This window comes from Heterodontus francisci, chromosome 2 (assembly GCF_036365525.1).
Source record: "Heterodontus francisci isolate sHetFra1 chromosome 2, sHetFra1.hap1, whole genome shotgun sequence".
Classification (NCBI taxonomy): Eukaryota; Metazoa; Chordata; class Chondrichthyes; order Heterodontiformes; family Heterodontidae; genus Heterodontus; species Heterodontus francisci.
Genome location: NC_090372.1, coordinates 52918140 through 52942552, shown reverse-complemented (window position 1 = coordinate 52942552; position 24413 = coordinate 52918140). Strand labels below are relative to the sequence as shown.

General features: G+C 44.3%; 1 protein-coding gene across 1 annotated transcript in view; it reads right to left on the bottom strand.

Moving 5' to 3' along the window:
• Positions 1 to 4573: 4573 nt before the first annotated feature.
• Positions 4574 to 24413, bottom strand: part of gcm2 (glial cells missing transcription factor 2) — a 74339-nt gene continuing 54499 nt past the window's right edge. The window contains exons 4-5 of the mRNA XM_068050363.1: positions 15142 to 15267; positions 4574 to 5455 (exon numbers count right to left, since the gene is read on the bottom strand). Of these exons, the coding sequence (XP_067906464.1) occupies positions 4574 to 5455; positions 15142 to 15267 (1008 nt within the window). The remainder of the gene's footprint in view (positions 5456 to 15141; positions 15268 to 24413) is intronic.

Genomic DNA, 24413 nt, shown 5'->3' with positions numbered 1-24413 from the left:
TGATGTAATTGAATGAGGGAACAGACTCGGGGCACTAAATGGCCTTGTTCTGTTTCTAATGTTTCTGTAGCAGCATCCCTGGGACAGAACCTGACAGAAATGGAATCTGTCACAGCATCACGTTTCTCCAATATATTTACACCTCAACTGCACACCAAGAAGGTGCTGAATCTCTGCTATATATGTTTTAAAGGTATGTAGAAAATGTATAAATTGTAACACCAAAAATGGTGCTAGGTGTCAGCCATGGTTGAGTTGTTAGTTCTCTCACCTCTGAGTAAGAAGGTTATGGTTTCAAATTCCATTCCAGAGAGTTGAGCATAAAATCTGGGGTGACACTCCAGGACAGTATTGAAGAACTGCTGCACTGTCTGAGGTGTTACCTTTCAGATGAGGTGTTAAACCAAGGTCCTGTGTGCCCTTTCAGGTGATGTAAAAAATACCATGGCACTATTTAAAGAACAACTGGAATACTAAGATCATAGGAACCAAAGGCGCAAGGGGAGAGCCAACTGTGCAACAGCCCCAACAAACAAATTTCTCTGCAGCACCTGTGGAAGAGCCTGTCACTCCAGAATTGGCCTTTATAGCCACTCCAGGCGCTGCTTCACAAACCACTGACCACCTCCAGGCGCGTATCCATTGTCTCTCGAGATAAGGAGGCCCAAAAGAAGGAACCAAAGTAGACCATTCAGCTTCTCAAGTCTGTTGTGCTACTCAACGAGATCATGGCTGATTTGTATCTTAACTCCATTTTGTTTTTTAACCTTCAAGATGTTTGCCGAGCAAAAATCTAGCAATCTCAGTTTTGAAATTTTCAATTGACCGAACCTCAAACAGTTTTTCGGGGGAGAGAGTTCTAGAGTTCCACCAGCCTTTGTGTAAAGAATTGCTTTCTGACATGACCGTTGAAGGGTCTAGCTCTAATCTTAAGGTTATGCCTCCTTGTTCTGGACTCTCCTAATAGAGGAAATAGTTTCTTTCTATCTACCCATCAAATCCTTTATTCATCTTAACACCTCAATTAGATCAACCTGTAATCTTCTATTACAAGCTTAGTCTATGCAACTTACCCTTATAATTTTACCCTTTTAGCCCCAGTATAATTCTGGTGATTCTGCACTGCACCCCCTCCAAGGCCCATATATCCTTTTAAATACAATATTTCAGATGGGGTCTAACGAGAGCTCTGTACTGCTGGAACATCATTTCCACCCATTTGTATTCCAAATCTCTTGAGATAAAGGTCAATACTCCATTTGCCTTTCTGATTATATTTTTGTTGTACCTGTCAACTAGCTTTTAGTCATTTCTGGAGCTCTAAATCTTTCTGTTCATCCACAGTTCCTAAGCTTCTCACCATTTGGAAAATACTCTGATCTTTCTTTCTTTCTTAGATCTATAGTGAATGACCTCACACTTCTCTGCATTGAACTCCATCTGTCACAATTTTGCCCACTCACTTGATTTGGCAATGTTCATTTGCAATTTTCTGCTCCCATCTATACTATTTAGGTGGCACAGTATACACTATAGTGTCATATCCCATTGTCCTGGCCAATATTTATTCCTTACCCAACATCACTAGGAATCAAATTATTTGGTCATGTATCTCATTGCTGTTTGTGGGACCTGGCTGTGTGCAAGTTTTTTTTCCTCCATTAGAACAGTGACCACACTTCAACAACTTAAAGATGTCCCAAGGTTGTGAAACACATTATATAAATGCAAGTCCTTTCCGGTTCCTTTTTAAAATGACTTATCAGGTGATTGGATGGCTCTGTCAGCTCATCCTATTTAAGTGGCAGCTTGGCTTAATGGTCGTACACCTGTTTCGGAGATAGAAGATTATGGTTCAAATACTAATTCAGTGCTTGAGAGGATTTTACGTGGTGAGAAGTGGAACTTTTTGGATGAGAAATTAAATTGTCTGCATGTTTTGCACTTTTTTTTTAAGACAAACCAGGAGTTTTCTCAATGTCCTGACCAATGTTCCCTCTAATTCCCCTTCACTGTGCAAGGCCCATTTGTTGCACCGAATGGTCCCTTTAAGATTGCCGTGTGACTGCATATATGCGCATCTTAAAGAGACCCACTGCTTGCGCACAGCTTGTTTTCGGGATAAATGGGTCTTTTTCGGAATGGCAGGCAGCGACTAGTGGGGTACCGCAGGGGTCGGTGCTAGGACCCCAGCTATTCACAATATATATTAATGATTTAGATGAGGGAACTAAATGTAATATCTCCAAATTTGCAGATGACACAAAACTGGGTGGGAGGGTGAGTCGTGAGGAGGATGCAGAGAGGCTTCAGGGTGATTTGGACAAGTTGAGTAAGTGGGCTAATGCATGGCAGATGCAGTATAATGTGGATAAATGTGAGGCTATCCACTTTGGTAGCAAAAACAGGAAGACAGATTATTATCTGAACGGCTATAAACTGAGAGAGGGGAATATGCAGCGAGACCTGGGTGTTTTTGTACACCAGTCGCTGAAGGTAAGCATGCAGGTGCAACAGGCGGTAAAAAAGGCAAATGGTATGTTGGCCTTCATAGCGAGAGGATTCGAGTACAGGAGCAGGGATACCTTGCTGCAATTATACAGGGCCTTGGTGAGGCCACACCTGGGATAATGTGTGCAGTTCTGGTCTCCTTATCTGAGGAAGGATGTTCTTGCTATCGAGGGAGTGCAGCGAAGGTTTACCAGTCTGATTCCTGGGATGTCGGGACTAACGTATGAGGAGAGATTGAGTCGGTTAGGATTATATTCGCTGGAGTTCAGAAGAGTGAGGGGGGGATCTCATAGAAACCTATAAAATTCTAACAGGACTTGACAGGGTAGATGCAGGAAGGATGTTCCCGATGGTGGGGGAGTCCAGAACCTGGGGTCATAGTCTAAGGATATGGGGTAAACCTTTCAGGACTGAGATGAGGAGAAATTTCTTCACCCAGAGAGTGGTGAGCCTGTGGAATTTGCTACCACAGAAGGCAGTTGAGGCCAAAACATTGTATGTTTTCAAGAAGGAGATAGATATAGCTCTTGGGTCTATAGGGATCAAAGGGTATGGGGCGAAAGCAGGAACAGGTTACTGAGTTGAATGATCAGCCATGATCATAATGAATGGCGGAGCAGGCTCGAAGGGCCGAATGGCCTACTCCTGCTCCTATTTTCTATGTTTCTATGGAATGTGCAAAGTTCTGCTGAGATCACTCTCAGATATCTCCCGAGGAACTAAATAAAAATACAAGTGATGCAGAGACATTCAGTAACATTCCAACTCACAATCAGACCATTTTTAGGTTGTACATGTTTAACACCAAGTCTAATACGTTTATTTAATCATATTTTATATCAAGCATTCAACTATACACATACTAAAAGCTTTCCTAATGACCAGACTGTGAACTATGAGCATAGAAATATACAGGAGATGAAATAATTATAGTCTTTAATCGAGCAAGTCTCAATGGTAGAATTTCAGTACTATATCTGAAATATATATGTTTCAGGTTGGCCATAACTAAAGAAAGTTTTTAAAGAAGTGGAACAGAGATTTGGAAACAGTTCAGTTCAGTTGATTCCACTCAGGCTTTTCCTGGTTTCACTGGGCTTTTTTAAAGAAAAATGTGGGATTTTATCCTGAAGGTCCCAAATTAAATAAAAGTTTTTTTAAGCATCAGCAAAATACACATTCTAATTAAAAATTATGCTCAAATTATAAATTCATTTTTGATGCAAACAAAGGTTTCCATTTAGGATTCGAAAGCATTCAATAACACTGTCACTTGCAAACCAGGTTTTGAGTAGTTTGAAATTCCAAAGGGATACTGTGCTTATAAAGAATTGAGGATCAGGAGCATGGACATTGGGTGACATGTAGGACTGGATTTTACGGTGGGCGGACAGGAGCCAGCCTCCAACGTAAAAGTCGGTGGCGGACACGCTTCTGCCTCGCCTGGGGCTCCGTTCCGTATTTTATGGGTCCCCAGGCTTTAATTGTTCTGAGGCAGGACTTCCATCCGCTTGAGGTAGGAAGTCCTGCCTAATAGAGCTGCCGGCCAATCAGACGGCCGGCAGCTCTTAGTCCCAGCAGCGCCACCGGGAGCGGTGGCCACTGCTGGGACTACAGCCCAGCATGAAGAAAGGATGCCTGGGAGCTGGGAAATAAGGTAAGTTGTGGTTGCCTCGCCGGGGGTAATCAATCGGGCCCCAGCGAGGCAAGGGTGGTTATTTGATGGGGGGGTGGGGGAGGGGGGGGGCGTGGTGGGGCTTGGGGTGGTTGGGGAAGCAGGGGCGGCCTTCCATCGGGCACTACGTAAAATCCGCATGGAGGCGGGCGAAGTCCCTTAAGTGGCCGCTTAAGGGCCTTGATTGGCCTGGAGCAGGCGGGCCGTTTCTCCCCCTGTCCCCCCCACCCTACATAAAGGGAGGCGGGAGCAGGTTGGGAAATCCTCCTGGAGCCTCCCGCTCCATTTTACACCATTCCCCCCACCCCCGCTACCATCCAGCTCGTTGGGATGGTATAAAATTCCAGCACTAAGCTCAAAAAGATGAATATTTTGATCAGTTCATTTTCAGTATTCTCCTGTATCATATCTGAAGGAGTGAGCTAATCGGTCAGTGTAGGAGTTTGTGGAATAACCTCCATATCTGTAGCTTTCCTGTCCTTCGGTCCGCTCTGTTTTAGAGGGCCCTTCCTGTTGATACGCTGATTTGATCATGCCATTATCTTCTTGGAACTTTGCCTCGGGGTAAATGGTAGGAGGTATAGAGTCTGCCAAATGGTTGCAGTTTGGAAGATTTTTGGCATCACATATGTTGTCGCCAAGCTTAGTCACAGGTTTGTAAGTTTGGTAGGAAACCTTAGTAGTTGTGGTTATGATAGTCTGCAAAGCTGGAGGAGTAGAGCCAGTGCCACTCAATCTGCAGGGGTATTCTCCATTGTAATAATGACTCGCATTGGGTGTGATATGCCCACACTCATTTCTGTCTCCATATCCTCCTTTCAATATTTGCTTCCATCCATGATGTTTACTTGGCCCATCAAAGTTCCGATCATGGACATTCAGAGTGCCCATACTGTGCTGGGATCCATTAAGTTGCATACACATCTTTCCTGAGTCAGCTTCAGATTGCATATTACTGGAATCTTTATAAAGAGCTGGATAAGAGTTGGAACCCATGTAGCCAGGCATAGTAAAATCATAGCCACAGGAGCCTCGAGGTACGTAGATCCTTGGGTTAGAGACCTTCTGAAGTGGGGAAGCTGTTTCCATAAAACTGCCGCTGGGATCATAAGCAGGTTTGAAAGACTCTGCATTTTGGAATGGTGAGTAATGATGTGATGAAATAGGAAAATTTGATTCTGCTATTATGCCAAATCTATCTGGAGCTTCCATACAAGGCAAGTGGTGGAGGCTGCTGAAGGGACCACCACTGTCATGGTATCTACTTGCCTGGAGAGAAGCAAATAACAAAAATATTAACTATAATAAGCAGTGCAAGAAATACATACAAACACACGAATTAGGAGCAGGAGTAGACCACTCGGCCCCTCAAGCCTGTTCCGGCCATTCGACAAGATCATGGCTGACCTGATTGTAACCTCAACTCCACATTCCCGCCTATCCCCAATAACCTTTGACCCCCTTGCTTATCAAGAATCTATCTATCTCTGCCTTAAAAATATTCAACGATTCTGCTTCCACTGCCTTTTGAGGAAGAGAGTTCCAAAGACTCACGGCCCTCTGAGAGAAAAAAATTCTCCTCATGTCTGTCTTAAATGGGCGACCCTTTATTTTTAAATAGTGACCCCTGGTTCTACATTCTCCCACAAGAGGAAACGTCCTTTCCACATCCACCCTGTCAAGACCCCTCAGGATCTAATATGTTTCAATCAAATCGCCTCTTACTCTTCTAAATTCCAGCGGATACAAGTCCAACCTATCCTCATAAGACAACATGCCCATTCCAGGTATTAGTCTAGTAAACCTTCTCCGAACTGTTTCCAACACATTTACATCCTTCCTTAAATAAGGAGACCAATACTATACACAGTACTCCAAATGTGGTCTCACCAATGCCCTGTATAACTGAAGCATAACCTCCCTACTTTTGTATTCAATTCTCCTTGCAATAACCAATAACATTCTATTAGCTTTCCTAATTACGTGCTGTACCTGCATACTAACCTTTTGTGATTCATGCACTAGGACTCCCAGATCCCCCCGTATCTCAGAGCTCTGCAATCTCTCACCATTTGGAAAATATGCTTCTTTCTTATTCTTCCTGCCAAAATGGACAATTTCACATTTTCCTAGAAAATCTAGAAAAATTGTGCTTTATATATTAGAAGTGCATGATGTTAAGAGATTGCTGGTAATACTGTCATTTTACCACCATAATATTTGTCTATCTATACAAAGTACAGAAATTTATCTCCAGAAAAATGTTGTTCTAAAAGTAAATCTGACTATTTTCAAATGTTGCCACTTTTGGAGTGGGAAATAGCTTTGTTATTTTTAACCTTTGTTATTTTTAAGGGCGGCACAGTGGCGCAGTGGTTAGCACCGCAGCCTCACAGCTCCAGGGACCCGGGTTTGATTCCAGGTACTGCCTGTGTGGAGTTTGCAAGTTCTCCCTGTGTCTGCGTGGGTTTGCTCCCACAAGCCAAAAGACTTGCAGGTTGATAGGTAAATTGGCCATTATAAATTGTCACTAGTATAGGTAGGTGGTAGGGAAATATAGGGATAGGTGGGGATGTTTGGTAGGAATATGGGATTAGTGTAGGATTAGTATAAATGGGTGGTTGATGTTCGGCACAGACTCGGTGGGCCGAAGGGCCTGTTTCAGTGCTGTATCTCTAATCTAACCTCTCTCATTCTACAGTCAGCCCATGACATCATGACTCACATGACTAGCAGAGTGTGTTGCACACTTTGAGAGATATTTTCTCTGTTTAACCACAGTGGTAGAGACATAAATTAAAACTGACAGCAAACTGCAGGATATGCTGAAATCACCATATATTTTCTGTTCTAAGTTACTTCCAATTTTCCACCCTCATATAAAGGGAGTAGTAAAATCAAGAATATTTTTTGCTGCAAAGTTGCATGATGAAGCCCTACCAGCTAGCTTCCAGGGAAAAATATGTCAGTTTTCTGGAGAGGAAATGAAAATGATCAGATAGGACTTAGCTCATCCTTGAAATTGGAATCAGTTCAAAAATGGAGCAGTCAAATACTTCAGTGGAAAATCTGTTCAGCATAGACTTTGCTGAAAATATTATTTTAAGTTGCTCTGTGTTTGAGAGAGGGCTGCCCAGGAGGGCAGGCTTTACTGGAGACTAAGTACTAACCTAGTGACAGGGCTAGTTCTAGTCCATTGCCCTGATCTGCATTTTAATCAGTTGAATAATGTTCAGCACAGAGCAATGGGTGGATTTACCAATGTGCTGCTCAGCTGTATATTTCAATATCATGGGCAGAGTTGGATTCAGTATTTTTGGTTCTCTGGGCATCAAGAACATTCGGGCTTCTTCACACCCTCTGCACAAACCCAATCACACCAGGTGCAAAAGCCACATTATCAGCCACAAGCACCCCCCACCCTGCCCCACAGCCGACAGAACTACCCCCAGAATCCCTGCACTAACCTCCCATCCATAAAACATAAACGTGTAGTAAACTGCCTGTGCAGAGTTTGCAAGTTCTCCCTGTGACCGCGTGGGGTTCCTCCGGGTGCTCTGGTTTCCTCCGACATGCCAAAGACTTGCGGGTTGATAGGTAAATTGGCCATTGTAAAAATTACCCCTATTGTAGGTAGATGGTAGAAGAACTAAGGGAAGCCGGGGATGTGAAAGGAAAAAAATAGGATTAATGTAGGACTAGTATAAATGGGTAGTTGATGGTCGGCGCAGACTCTGTGGGCCAAAGGGCCTGTTTCAGTGTTGTATCTCTCTATGACTCTAAAATGCATACAAAAGTAGTTCCATAGAATATTTGCATACCACATCCATATTAATTAAAATCATCTCACATAATGCTTAAATGAAACTGGTCCAACAGATATATTGTTACAAAAGTACTTCCATTTTTTGTTAAATTTTTTTGAGGACTTGTGTTTTAAAACTGAAAAGGATTCCATAAATGCTGGAATGCGTTTTTTTTTTAAAAAGAGGTCATTGGAAGGTCTTTTGGACTTGGTTTGTAAACTATCCTTACTGGAAGTCATCTGTCTACACATAAGTACCCAACAGGGACTTTTTGACCTGGGAAAGATGTTTACGGAGAAGTGACAGGTCAGGATTTATAGGGGTCAGGAGACTTGACTCTTGAGATATTGTTTTGGTTCCACTTTGGACAGTCAGTTGGGGTGTGGACAGTGTTTTGAGAAGAGTTAAAAAATCAACCTGTCAATGACAAAACCCCAGCTCAGCCTTTTTCCATCTCTTTGAAAAACCTGACAACTTTTCCATTTCTTTGAGAAGCTCTTAGAAGCGAGTGTGAGCAATAGAGAAATTGATGCCGCATTCCTCCTGAAAGGCCTGCTAGAAACCCTGTTGCCGCATTTCTCCTGGAAAGCCTGTCAAACTGATTTTCAACATCACCTGAAAAGAACTGTTCTAGGAAGATCCCAGGGGCAGCTGTCTATGCATATTTGGGACACCACAATAAAGGCCAACTGACATCTTTCCATATCTCTCTTTTTCTTCAAGAATTAGCAAGTATTTGGCCAAAGTATTCTTTTTGTGTCTTTTTTTTGTAACGGAGCTCTAAAGAGAAAATCTCTTTATTTTTTGGTTAACGTGTGTGTTGTGTGTGTGGACTAAGGTAAAAAGGGAACTTTCATATTTCAATCAGTGTGTTAAGCTCTGCTACATTCCTGGCTGAGTCTTGTTTTATAATAAACCAATAACGTTGTTGTTTATTAAAGAAACCTGGTTGGTGTATTTTATTCAGGGATAAAAAGTTGAGTAAATGATTGACCGCATCGGTATCTGGGTAAATATTTAAATATATGTTGTGACCTTTTGGAGAAATGGAACTAGGAAAGACAGTGCACTACTTGGTCATAGCAATATACTGTACAGATAGATACAGTATCTCTGTGTTATGTTGAGTTTTACCAGGGGGTCTATATTTGGCTAGAGTCTCTGGGTGCAAGTACTGTAGGCTGCTGGTTATGGGGACTCACTTAGATGTTTAAATAATTCATCACAGGCACAAAGAAAGCCAGAATTAAGAACTAAATTTAAATATAATTTTTAAACAACCAAAAAGTAAAGCATTTAAGAATGTGAATTGTGTACCTTTTGTGTCTGATTTCAAAACTCAAGAGATTGATTAGAGATATAAGTTTGGCCCTAATACCATGGGTCGCTAAACTCTCAGCACCTTGCTGCATGGCTGTGAAACATGGGCGACTTACAGCTACCAGGAAAAGAAGCTCAATAATTTCCACCTTTGTTGTCTGCGGCACATGGGTATATCCTGGCACGACAAAATCACAAGTGCAGCGGTCCTCTCAAAGGCAGAGCTCCTGCCTTTGTATGTTGGCACTAATCAAACAGAGGTGGCTTCGGTGGATCAGACACGTCTGCAGGATGGAAGACGGTCACATACCCAAAGACCTTCTGCATGGTGAGGTATCTGGGGACAGATGACCAGTGGGGTGTCCAAAGCTCCACCTCAAGGATGCTTGCAAGCATGACATGAAGGCCCTAAATGTCGACTATCACACATGGGCGTCACTAGCTGGCGAAAGAGGGAAATGGAACACATTCTGTGTGTGCACTACAATGACAATCAGTTGCCACATCAGCTTGGCAACAGGTGCCAACGTCAAAAACAACAACTCACAGCGTCACTTGGCAGCTCCATGTGCAGCATTTGTGGCAGAACCTGCCTCTCAAGGATTGGCCTTCACAGCCATCAGCAAAGGTGCACCAAGTGAAGACACCGCACCTAAATGGATTGTTTGCTGTGTGTCCATCATCTTTCATAGATGGAAGGATGCCAACCAACTAAGCTTGTGTTTCAAACGCAGAAATATCCATGTTGATGAATCAAAAATGTTTGCCCTGAGATTTATGGGGAAGCGGGTGAGGCCAAAAATGCCCAAAGAATCTGGTAAGGCCAGAGACGTGGAGGCCACGCTGATCTTAACAGCAGGGACTCATTTGCATATTTTAGATTTATCAGAATGGTTCCAGGGATTTTTTTGATTTTTTTTATTCATTCATGGGATGTGGGCATCGGTGGCTAGGCCACCATTTATTGCCCATCCCTAATTGCCTTTGAGAAGGTGGTGATGAGCTGCCTTCTTGAACCACTGCAGTCCATGTGAGGTAGGTACACCCACAGTGCTGTTAAGGAAGGGAGTTCCAGGATTTTGATCCAGCGACAGTGAAGGAACAGTGATATAGTTCCAAGTCAGGATGGTGTGTGACTTGGAGGGGAACTTGCAGGTGGTGGTGTTCCTGTGGATTTTGGTTACAAGGTTAGGTTGGAAAAGCTGGGGTTGTTCTTCTTGCAGCAAAGGAGGTTGTGGGGAGATTTGATAGAGGTGTACAAGATTATGACAGGCTTAGATAAGTTAGACAAGGAAAAGCTGTTCCCATTAACTGATGATACAAGGACTAAGAGGACACAGTTTGAAGGTTTTGGGCAAGAGGTGCAGAGGGAATGTGAGGAAGAACTTTTTACACAGCGAGTGGTGGTGGAAGCGAAGACAATCAATAACTTCAAAAGGAAATTGGATGGGCACTTGAAGGAAATAAAGTTACAGGGCAATGGGGATCGAGTGGAGGTGTGGGACTAACTGGATTGCTCCGTTGGGAGACGGCATGGACTTGATGGGCCAAATAGCCTCCTTCTGTGCCGTAAATGTCTATATTACTCTATAATCAGAAACATGTGGGTGTAGAACATAGGAACATAAGAAATAGGAGCAGGAGTAGGCTATTCAGCCCTTTGAGCCTGCTCTGCCATTCCATAGGATCATGGCTGATCTGGTTGTAGTCCCAAGTCCACTTTCCTGTCTGCCCTCCATAACCCTTGACTCCCTTGTCTATCAAAAATCTATCTAACTCAACCTTGAATACATTCAATGACCCAGCCTCCACTGCTTTCCAGGGTGCAGAACTCCATAGACTAAAGACCCTCTGAGAGTAAAAGTTTCTCCTCATCTCCATCTTAAAAGGGAGACCTCTTATTCTTAAACTGTGTTTTCTAGTCTAGTCTCCCCCATAAGTTAAGAAGGCAAATGGTATGTTGGCCTTCATAGCGAGACGATTCGAGTACAGAAGCAAGGATGTCTTGCTGCAATTATACAAGACCTTGGCAAGACCACATCTGGAGTATTGTGTGCAGTTTTGGTCTCCTTATCTGAGGAAGGATGTTCTTGCTATGGAGGGAGTGCAGCGAAGGTTCACCAGACTGATTCCTGGGATGGCAGGACTGACGTATGAGGAGAGATTGGGTCGAATAGGCTTGTATTCGCTAAAGCTTAGAAGAATGAGAGGGGATCTCATAGAAACCTTCAAAATTCTAACAGGTCTGGACAGAATAGATGCAGGAAGGATGTTCCCGATGGTGAGGGAGTCCAGGACCAGGAGTCACAGTCTAAGGATAAGGGGTAAGCCATTTAGGACTGAGATGAGGAGGGGTTTCTTCACCCAGAGGGTGGTGAACCTGTGGAATTCTCTACCATAGAAAGCAGTTGAGGCCAAATCATTAAATATATTCAAGAAAGGGTTAGATATAATTCTTAGGGCTAAAGGGATCAAGGGATACGGGGGAAAGCGGGAACAGGTTACTGAGTTTGGATGATCAGCCATGATCATATTGAATGGCAGTGCAGGCTCGAAGGGCCGAATGGCCTATTCCTGCTCCTATTTTTCTATGTTTCTAAGAGGAAATCTCCTTCTGGTATCCACTCTATCAAGTCCCCTCAGGGTCTCATATGGCTCAATAAGATCATCTCTCATACTTATAAACTCCAATGGATATAGGCCCAGCCTGTTCAACCTTTCTTCATAGGATAAGCCCTTCATCCCCAGAATGAGTTGAGTGAACCTTCTCTGAACTGCTTCTAACTCAATTATATCCTTTTTCAAATAAAGAGACCAAAACTGTACATAATACTCCAGGTGTGGTCTCACCAAGGCCCTGTACAACTGCAGTAAAATTTCTATACTTTTATCTTCCATTCCCCTTGCAATAAACACCAATATTCCATTTGCCTTCCTAATCATTTGCTGTACCTACATACTAACTTTTTGTGATTCATGTACCAGGACACCCAGATCCCTCTATACCACAGAGTTCTGCAGTCTCTCTTCATTTAAATAATATTATTTAATAATGCTCTTATATTCTTCCAGCCAAAGTGGACAAGTTCACATTTTCCCACATTATACTCCATCTGCCAAATTTTTGTCCACTCTCTTAACTTATCTATATCCCTCTGTAGACTCTTTACCTTCTCTTGACAACTTACCTTCCTTCTTACCTTGCTGTCATCGGCAAATTTGAAACCATGGAGATTGGAGGACCAAAAGGAAACTCTACTGCCTCATTGTAAATGGGATTTCAATTAAAAATCCCAATTAAATCTTATAGAGTCATTTACAGCAAATCCATGCCAGCTCTCCACGGAGCTATACAGTTAGTCCCACTCCCCAGCTCGATCCTCATAGCCCTGTAAGTCTATTTCTCTCAGGTGGCCATCCAACTTCCTCTTGATTGTCTCTGTTTCCACCATCCTTGTGGGCAGCAGGTTCCAGGCCATTAGCACCCGCTTCAACATAACTTCCCTGCTTTGTACTCAATGCCTCTATTTATGAAGCCCAAGATCCCATATGCTTTACTAATCACTCTCTTGTTATGTCCTGCCACCTTCAAAGATCTATATACCTCCAGGTCCCTCTGTTCCTGCACACTCCTTAGAATTGTGCCATTAAGTATATATTGCCTCTTACTATTCCTTCTGCCAAAATGCATCCACCTCAAACTTGTCAGTACTAAATTTCATCTGCCACCACTCTGCCCCTTCTACTAGCCTATCTGTGTCTTGTTGTGGGTGGTTCATATCATTCTCACTGTTTGCCGCACTTCTAAGTTCGGTGTCGTCAGCAAATTTGTATTCCAAGATCTAAGTCATTTATATATAGCAAAAGAAGCAGTGGTCCCAGCACTGACCTTTGGGGAACACCACTGTCTACCATCTTCCAGTCTGAAAAGCAACCATTTACTATGACTGTCCTTAAGCCAATTTCTTATCCAATTGAACACTGACCCTCCTATCCATGAGCCTCAATTTTCTTTACCAGCCTTTTATGTGGTACCTTATCAAATTCTTTCTTAAAATCCATATAAACAACATACACCGCATTCCCTTCACCAGCCTTCTCTGTTACTTCATCAAAACATTCAATTAGATTAGTCAAGCATGATCTGCCTTTTACAAATCCATGCTGGCTCTCCTTAATTAACTTGAACCTCTCTAAGTGTCCATTAATATTGTCCCTGATTATTGTTTCTAAAACTTTACCTACCACTGCTGTTAAACTAGCTGGCTTTTAGTTTGCTAGGACTGTCCTTACACCCTTTCTTGAATAAGTGTGTCACATTTTGCACTCTCCAATCCTGTGGCACCTCCCCCATATCCAGGGAAGATCAGAAGATTATAGCAAGCCCTTCCAATATCTCCATTCCTAGTTCCTTTAGCGACCTGGATTGCAAGCCATCCGGACCAGGTGACTTATCTACCCAAAGCAGAACCAGCCTTTTTAGTACCTCCCCCCTCTCAATTTTTATCCTATCCATTTCCTCTACTCTCTCTGCTTCTACTGATATTTTGTCAGCCTCCATTTCCTCAGTGAACACTGATACAAAGTATTCATTAACTATATTCGCCTTGCCTTGTGCCTCTAAGCATATATTATCCTCTTTATCCCTAATAGGCCAAACTACTCCTCTTACTATTTACATGCCGGTAGAAGGTCTTTGGGTTCCCTTTTACATTGACTGCCATTATATTTTCCTCTTCCCCTCCCTTCTCAACTTATTGAATATGGCCTGGTTCTCACTTGATGAGTTCCAATGACATGCATCATACACCCTCTTTTTTGTTTCATTGTCATCTCTATCTCCCTCATCAACCAAGGAGCCCTGTTCTTTGTTCCCCTAACTTTCACCCTGGTTGGAATGTTCCCAGCCTGTACCTGAAGACTTTCTTTCTTAAAGATAACCCATTGTTCCAATACAGCTCTTCCTGCCTGTCTTTGGTTCCACTCTACCCTGGCTAGATCCCTATCATTGCATTGAAATTAACCCTCTTCCAATCTAGACATTCTACCTTATTTTGTTCCTTGCTTTTCTGCATTACTAGTCTAAATCTTATGATACAATGCTCCCCACTAAACACTTGGTCCACATGGCCCACCTCATTTCCCAGCACCAGATCCAGCAATGCCTCTTTTCCATTTGGGCTGAGAACGTACTGATCAAGGAAGTTCTCTTGAACACACTTTAGAAATTCCCCCCTCTCTTTACCCATTACTCTAAAATTATCCCGATCGATATTTGGGTAATTAAAGTCCCCCAATATTACCACTCTACAGTTCTTGTACATCTCTGATTTTCATGCAGATTTGCTCCTCTATTTCTCTCTCACTATTTGGAGGCCTATAGAATACCCCGAGTAGCGTGATCATACCCTTTTGCTCCTCAACTCTAACCTTCAAGAACATCCTCCCTTTCCAGCACTGCAATGTCTCCCATAATCAGGACTGCCACCCCACCTCCCTTTAATCAAAATACATAGACGTTATAATACAGAAATAACACGTTCAGACCAATCGTTCGATGTCGGCACTTACCCACCACAAAGGTTCTAACTTTTTGAAGTTATAAATGTTATCAATTATTCATTTCAAATGACGGTGAAGCAAACTGTACCTCCCAGCGCACAGTCAGTGTTATTTGGGGGTGGGGGTGGTTTGGGAGATGGGAAGAGAACCTAAGTAGTCCTGTTGCAATGTATTGCCAGCTGACTGAGCAATTAGTGGAAATATCCTACCCTTATTGCACCATTACTACCAAAGTCTGAAGCAAATCTCTTCCGATCTGTCTCCTACCTCTGATTCCATATGCCTCTTTTTCTGTGAAAAGTGTGGGGAGGACATTCGTCTCTTAACAGCACTTCTTCTTGCTTCTGTTTCCGATTTACTCTCTGGTCTTGGATGGTCATGCACTCCTTTAGCCTGTGTTTGTAATATGTAAATTTTGATAAGTATGGCCCTTACATAGCCCCGACCAACAGTATGATAGCCAAAAATGTTATTTTACATTAAAGAGAAATAATTTGTTTATGTTTAGAAAATTATACATTATTAGGCTGACCCAGAGATCATAGTTTCAAATGATCGTACATGGAAAATATGTGAATAGTTACATTTATTATCATTGTTCACTCACAATAAGATAAAAATGGATGTGACATAATGACATACCATATTTAACAGTCCAATTCAAACTGATTACAATGGGAAGTATACAGTAAATGGCACAACCCTTAGAAGTATTGACAGGCAGAGAGATCTGGGCGTACAGGTCCACAGGTCACTGAAAGTGGCAACGCAGGTGGAAAAGGTAGTCAAGAAGGCATACGGCATGCTTGCCTTCATCGATCGGAGCATAGGGTATAAACATTGGCAAGTCATGCTGCAGCTGTACAGAACCTTAGTTTGGCCACACTTGGAATATTGTGTGCAATTCTGGTCGCCACACTCCCAGAAGGACATGGAGGCTTTGGAGAGGGTACAGAAGAGGTTTACCAGGATGTTGCCTGGTCTGGAGGGCATTGGCTATGAGGAGAGGCTGGATAAGCTCAGATTGTTTTCACTGGAACGATGGAGGTGGAGGTGCGACATGAGGTTTACAAAGTTATGAGTGGCATGGATAGAGTGGATAGTCAGAAGCTTTTTCCCAGGGTGGAAGAGTCAGTTACTAGGGGACATAGGTTTAAGGTGAGAGGGGAAAAGTTTAGAGGGGATGTGCGAGGCAAGTTCTTTACACAGAGGGTGGTGAGTGCCTGGAACTTGCTGCTGGGGGAAGTGGTGGAAGCAGGTAAGATAGGGACGTTTCAGAGGCATCTTGACAAATACATGAATAGGATGGGAATAGAGGGATACAGTCCCCGGAAGTGCAGAAGGCTTTAGTTTAGACAGGCATCAAAATCGGCGCAGGCTTGGAGGCCGAATGGCCTGTTCCTGTGCTGTACTGTTCTTTGTTCTTTGTATGAAACCTGGTTATATCGGTTAAAGTTTTCAAATGCATGCTCCTGGTATGGACTCTCATCCATCAGCAGCAAATTTCAGAAAACTGCAGACATGCTCCCTGTGATTTTTCCATCTATTGGACAACAAATTGTGGGAAGTGTGTCAAAGATTTCCCAGCGCGCCCTTCCGGTCAGTAAAGGTCAGACTGGGAGAAAATATGTAAAATATACTATTTTTTACTTGCTCCTATTATATAACAATATTGCATTGAATATTTCTACAATCTACATAATATTATAATGCCTTTTTGTCAGTCATGTGCTTTCCCATTCATCCATTCTTCTCTGTGTAGCACAATGACAGTTATGGGTTTTTCTTCATAAAACATTTACTCACTATAACATACTTCCAGCCATTTTATAATCTCTGTGCCATTCATCTATACAAAACTGAAACAGAGCCAGAAAATGTTGGAAACACTCAGCAAGTCATTCTATGTCTGTGGAGAAAACAGATAAGTTAAAATATCAGGTGTCGCTATCTTGTCAAAACTAGGTTTGCAATCTAACACAGGACCAGATTTTACTTATTTATTTATTTAGAGATGCAGCACTGAAACAGGCCCTACGGCCCACCGAGTCTGTGCCGACCATCAACTGCCCATTTATACTAATCCTATATTCCTACCACATCCCCTATATTCCCCTACCACCTACCATTACTAGGGGCAATTTATAATGGCCAATTTACCTATCAACCTGCAAGTCTTTGGTTGTGGGAGGAAACCGGAGCACCCGACGAAAACCCACGCGGTCACAGGGAGAACTTGCAAACTCCGCACAGGCAGAATCCAGAATTGAACCCAGGTCGCTGGAGCTGTGAGGCTGCGGTGCTAACCACTGTGCCACTGTTTGTTGCGAAGATGCTGGTCCTGCCATTGGGTCTGGAAAAGGGTGCGCGGCACATCGGGGGCATATGCAGCTGGCCGCACGCGAACCAGTGGCTGACGGCCAATTAAGGGCAATGAGGCGCGGGACCCGACCATTTGCGTGGCCAGAGACAGATTCAGAGGAGGAGAGGCTGGCAACAGCTGATGCCTCGGCAGGTGCTGGCACCATCTTTAAAGGACTGACAGTCCTGCAGTTAATGTTGCAGTCTGCAGTCTGGGAGAGGAGGTCATAGAGGATACGGACAGATGACTGACAGTAGACCCTGGGCGGCCCTTAATGCCTCCCTCCAGAACACCAGGGACAGGAAACACATTCTATTCCAGAGGGATGGGTAGGAGGAGACCTGGCAGCCTAAACAAACAGACCTGGCTTCACATAGCAGAGGAAGTCAGCAGCCATGGGGACTTGGATCCAGTGCCTCAAGAGGCTCCATGACCTCATCAGGGCAGCGAAAGTTAGTATCTCTTAATGCCTTCTCCTCTTGGGCCTTGCATCTGACAAAGCAGGAGGGTGCGGTGGGTGGAGAGGGAGTATCCACCCAGAAGTGGACAAAGGGCAAGGGGATGCATGCAAACTGACTGCGCCATGGCGAAGTGGCCCTGAAAGGAAGCTGCTTCTCATCGCAGATCCTCGCAAGGTCCCTGGACTGAAGAATGGACGTAGCGTTGCAAACGGTTAGACAGGGGTACCTTCCCAACACAGTAAACAAGGTCGTCATGGGGCACAAGGGTGCATCTGCTTATCAGGCATTTGGTGTCTACAGGGGTCTCCAACATAGTAGCACGTGATAGGGTCTCTGTTTAAAAATAAGGTGTCACCTATTTAGACAGAGATGAGGAAAAAAAAATTTCTCTCAGAGGGTCATCAGTCTTTGGAACTCTCTTCCTCAAAAGGCAGTAGAAGCAGAGTCTTTGAATATTTTTAAGGCGGAGGTAGATAGTTCTTGATAACAAGGGGGTGAAAGGTTATTGGGGTAGGTGAGAATTTGGAGTTGAGGGTGCAATCAGATCATCCACCATCTTTTTGAATGGCAGGCTCGAGGGGCCAAGTGGCCTACTCCTGCTCCTAATTTGTATGTTCGTATGTTGGGAGGGGAGGCCCTTGACCCTTACATGGCTATGTCCTCTCATGCAGGTCATGCCATGCGTGCTCAACAAGTCTCTGAGACTGCGGGAGAGCCTGCCACCTCTGAGGAGGAGGGTGGCACCCCAGAAGGTCTAGTGTCACCCCATACCTCTGCACCCTCCACCAGTGCAGATACCAGCACAATGGTTAGATCTGGGCACACAACCCGGCGAGCACAGCACACACACACCCAAGCAACTAGTGAAGGCTGTGACTGCCCAGGCCTCTGACAGTCGGAGGGCTGTGGGAACCCACACCCATGCTGAGCCCTAGGCTCATGACGTGCCTCTGGTGTCGCCTGCATCTTGGGAAATGCTGCAGCTGCAGCGAGAGGTCAGGCAACATCTAGCAGAGATGCCAGAGACAATATGCACCCAAGGGTGGGCACAGCAGGAATCTATCCAGGCCTCGGTATTTTCTCTGACTGGTGGCATCCTCCATTGAAAAGTTGCTGGCTTTGACGGAGATCCACATCCAGCAGGGCATTCAATGTCTGCAGGACAGTTGTGCAGATCTGCATACCCTCATCTTGACCATGGAAACAAGGCACCAGTGGCAAGGCGAGAAAGTGGTAATGCACTTGGAGTCACCACCAGGTCCCCTAGACTCTCAGGTCAGCAGGGAGCCAAATGATTGCCTTGCTAGGGAGGAGGAGCGACTGCCTCTTGCAGCTCCTAGTACAGGTAGCTGCTCCTCTGCCCCTCTGCCAGTGCTCCTCCTTCATCCTTGCCAACAGAGGGTGGTACTGCTTCTGTGTAGGGGTCCCTCAGCATGCCAAGGCCCGGAGGCCTAAGGCATCCAGAGGATGCCTGCCAAGGGGCAACAAGGTCAGCAGCCTGCCTTCACTTCAGCTGACAGCATACTGGTCTTAGACCCACACTTCTCACCCATTTTAGACAGAGATGAGCAGAATATTTTTCTCTCAGAGGGTCGTTAGTCTGTGGAATTCACTTCGTCAGAGAGCAGTAGAGGCTGGGTCATTGAATATATTCAAGGCTGAGTTAGAAAGATTCTTGATAGACAAGGGACTCAAGTGTTACGGGGGACAGACAGGAAAGTGGAGTTGAGGCCACATTCATCAGCCATGCTCTTATCAAATGGCAGATCAAGCTTGAGGGGCCAAATGGCCTACTCCTGTTCCTAATTCATATGTTCGTATCTGTGTCCCATCTCCTGACTCCCCAAAACCTCTGTTCAGTCTAAAAGATGTAAGTAAGGAATGTGACGAAATACTCTCCACTTTGCTGGCAGTCCACTTGATCAGCAACACATCCACCACCATAAACATCCACTCCCTCCACCACAAGTGCACCGTGGTTTCATTGTTTAGTATCCATAATCCAAAACTGCAACTTGCCAAGGCATTTTTGCTAACACCTCCCAAACCTGTGACCTCCACCACTGAGAAGGACAGGGGGTATTGAGATTGGGAAATCGGCATCCGTCCATCTGCATAAGATGATGGGAATACAGCCCTAGAACTTTGGTGAGGTCAGATGAGATCATCTCTGCACTTCTTATGATGGTTGAACAAGCCGAATCTGGAAAGGCAAAGTCTGCCAATAGTGCCACACATGAAGGTGTCCCTTTTTTGTTTGGGTCATATAGTGATACAGCACTGAAACAGGCCCTTCGGCCCACCGAGTCTGTGCCGACCATCAACCACCCATTTATACTAATTCTACATTAATCCCATATTCCCTACCACATCCCCTCCTACATTAATCCCATATTCCCTACCACCTACCTACACTAGGGGCAATTTACAATGGCCAATTTACCTATCAACCTGCAAGTCTTTGGCTGTGGGAGGAAACCAGGGCCAAAGCAGAAACCCACACAGTCAGAGGGAGAACTTGCAAACTCTGCACAGGCAGTACCCAGAACCGAACCCGGATCACTGGAGCTATGAGGCGGTGGTGCTAACCACTGCGCCACTGTGTCACCCTTGCCAGTGGTGTACGTTTTTACTTTGCCTTGTTGTTTCGTGATTTCTTTTGATTTCACTCTGACATTCTCGTTGGATGGCAGTGATTGCTAAAGAATGGTCAGCGGCCTGCAAATATAGCGACCAATCATAAGTGCGGCTGCTATCTTTCTGGTCAAAGAGTGTGGGGTGAATCGATATGTGCGAAGTATGATATGAATAGATTGTTCAAAGGTTTTCCCCTCTGACATGGTCGCTCTCAAACTGTCCTTGATCACTGTGTTGAAATGCTCGATGCCACCATTCGAATGCAGGTTGTATCACGATGTCAGATGGTGGTGAATTCCATAGATTTCTAGGAACTCCATGAACTGACTAGAAACAAACTGCAGTCCATTGTCCATAATGCTAGTTTCCTGCAAACTCCACTTTGTAAACAGCTTGTCTAGAATGTCAATGACCGAAGTAGTGGTTACAGAATTTGCTGTAGTGATTTCCGGCCACTTGTCATGTAGATCACAAATAACAAGGAAAAAATGTTGATTGCTAGGAGCTGCATGCACTTCCCCGAAAATATCTTCTTGGAGTTGTTGCCATTGTTTCGTTGGCCATGGTTACAAACATACATATGAACATTTGGGGCAGTGCAGTGGTTAGCACTGCAGCCTCACAGCTCTAGCGACCTGGGTTCGATTCTGGGTACTGCCTGTGTGGAGTTTGCAAGGTCTCCGTGACTGCGTGGGTTTCTGCTGTGTGCTCTAGTTTCCTCCCACAGCCACAGACTTTCAGGTTGATAGGTAAATTGGCCATTGTAAATTGCCCCTAGTGTAGGTAGGTGGTAGGAGAATTGTAGGGATGTGGTAGGGAATATGGGATTAATGTAGGATTAGTATAAATGGGTGGTTCAGTGCTGTATCTCTAAATAAATAAATGAACATACGAATTAGGAGCAGAAGTAGGCCACTTGGTCCCTCAAGCATGCTCCACCTTTCAATAAGATCATGGCGGATCTGTTTGTGTCTTGCATTCCACACTCCCATCTACCCCCAATAACAAAGAACAAAGAACAGTACAGCACAGGAACAGGCCATTTGGCCCTTCAAGCCTGCGCCGATCTTGATACCTGCCTAAACTAAAACCTTCTGCACTTCCGGGGTCCGTATCCCTCTATTCCCATCCTATTCATGTATTTGTCAAGATGCCTCTTAAACGTCTCTATGGTACCTGCTTCCCCCACCTCCCCCGGCAACAAGTTCCAGGCACTCACCACTCTCTGTGGAAAGAACTTGCCTCACACATCCCCTCTAAACTTTGCCTCTCTCACCTTAAACCTATGTCCCCTAGTAACTGACTCTTCCACACTGGGAAAAAGCTTCTGACTATCCACTCTGTCCATGCCGCTTATAACTTTGTAAACATCTATCATGTCGCCACTCCACCTCCGTTGTTCCAGTGAAAACAATCCGAGTTTATCCAACCTCTCCTCATAGCTAATGCCCTCCAGACCAGGCAACATCCTGGTAAACCTCCTCTGTACCCTCTCCAAAGCCTCCATGTCCTTCTGGTAGTGTGGCGACCAGAATTGCACGCAATATTCTAAGTGTGGCCTAACTAAAGTTCCGTACAGCTGCAGCATGACTTGCCTATTTTTATACTCTATGCCCCGACCAATGAAGGCAAGCATGCCGTATGCCTTCTTGACTACCTTTTCCACCTGCGTTGCCACTTTCAGTGACCTGTGGACTTGTACGCCCAAATCTCTCTGCCTGTCAATACTCCTAAGGGTTCTGCCATTTACTGTATACTTCCCACCTGCATTAGACCTTCCAAAATGCATTACCTCACATTTGTCCGAATTAAACTCCATCTGCCATTTCTCCGCCCAAGTCTCCAACCGATCTATATCCTGCTATATCCTCTGACAATCCTCATCACTGTCCGCAACTCCACCAATCTTTGTATTGTCCGCAAACTTACCAATCAGACCAGCTACATTTTCTTCCAAATCATTAATACTTACTACAAACAGCAAACCTTTGTTTCCCTTTCCTAAAAAGAATCCGCCTACCTCTGCCTTAAAAATATTCAATGACCCCACCTCCACCATCTTCTGAGGCAGAGAGTTCCAAAGTTGCACAACCTTCATAGAGTTATACAGCACAGAAACAGGCTCTTCGGCCCACTGCGTTGGCACTGGCCATCAGGCACCTATCTATTCTAATCCCATTTTCCAGCACTTGGCCATAGCCTTGTACGTTTTGGCGTTTCAAGGGCTTATCTAAATACTTCTTAAATGTTGTGAGGGTTCCTTCCTCGATCACCCCTTAAGGCAGTGCATTCCAGATTCCAACCACCCTCTGGGTGAATTTCTTTTTCCTCAAATCCCCTTTAAATCTCCTGCCCCTTACCTTAAATCTATGCCCCCTGGTTATTGACACCTCCGCTAAGGGAAAAAGTTTCATCCTATCTACCCTATCAATACCCCTCATAATTTTGTATACCTCAATCAGGTCCCCCCTCAGCCTCCTATCCTCTAAGGAAAACAACCCTAGCCTTTTCAGTCTCTCTTCATAGCTGAAATGCTCCAGCCCAGGCAACATCCTGGTGAATCTCCTCTGCACCCTCTCCAGTGCAATCACATCCTTCCTATAATGTGACGACCAGAACTGTACACAGTACACCAGCTGTGGCCTAACTAGCATTTTATCCAGCTCAATTATAATCTCCCTGCTCCTATATTCTATGCCTTGGCTAATAAAAGCAAGTATCCCAAATGGCTTCCTAACTGCCTTATCTACCTGTGCTGCTGCCTTCAGTGATCTATGGACAAGTACACCAAGGTCCCTTGACCTTCTGTACTTCCTAGGGTCCTACCGTCCATTGTATATTCCCTTGCCTTGTTAGTCCTCCCAAATTGCATCACCTCACACTTGTCAGGATTAAATTCCATTTAATGCTCATCTTACCATCCCATCTATATCATCCTGTAATCTAAGGCTTTCCTCCTCACTATGACACAACCAATTTTCGTGTCATCTGCAAACTTACTATTCATACCTCCTATATTCACATCTAAATCATTAATGTACACAGCAAACAGCAAGGATCCCAGCACCGATCCCTGTGGTACACCACTGGTCACAGGCTTCCAATCGCAAAAGCAACGTTCAACCATTACCCTCTGTTTCCTGCCACTAAGCCAATTTTGGATCCAATTGCCAAATTGCCCTGGATCCCATGGGCTCTTACCTTCTTAACCAATCTCCCATGCGGGACCTTATCAAAAGCCTTACTGAAGTCCATATAAACTACATCAACTGCTTTACCCTCATCTACACACCTTGTCACCTCCTCGAAAAATTTAATCAAATTTGTTGGACACGATCTCCCCCTGACAAAGCCATGCTGACTATTCTTGATTAATCTCTGCCTCTCCAAGTGGAGATTAATCCTGTCCCTCAGAACTTTTTCCAATAGTTTTCCTACTGCTGATGTTAGACTCACTGGCCTGTAATTACCTGCTTTATCCTGACTACCGTTATTGAATAATGGTACCACATTCGCTGTCCTTCAATCCTTTGGCACCTCTCCTGTGGCCAGAGAGGATTTGAAAATTTGTGTCAGAGCCCTTGCAATCTCCTCCCTTACCTCACATAGCAGCCTGGGATACATCTCATCTGGGCCTGGGGATGTATCCACTTTTAAGCCCGCTCCTCATCTCTGTCCTAAACGGGCGACCCCTAATTTTAAAACAGTGCCCCCTAGTTCTGGACTCACCCACATCCTTTCCACATCCACCTTGTCAAGACCATTCAGGATCTTATAAACTTCAATCAAGTCTCCCCTCACTCTTCTAAACTCCAGTGAAAACAAGCCCAGTATATCCAACATTTCCTTACAAGACAACCCGCTCATTCCAGGTATCAATCTAGTAAACCTCCTCTGAACTGCCTCCAACGCATTTACATCCTTCCTTAAATAAGGAGACCAAAACTGCACACAATATTTGAGATGCGGTCTCACTAATGCCCTGTATAACTGAAGCATAGCGTTCTTACTTTTATTTTCAATTCCTCTCGTAATAATGGATAGCATTCCATTAGCCTTCTTTATTACTTGCTGAACCT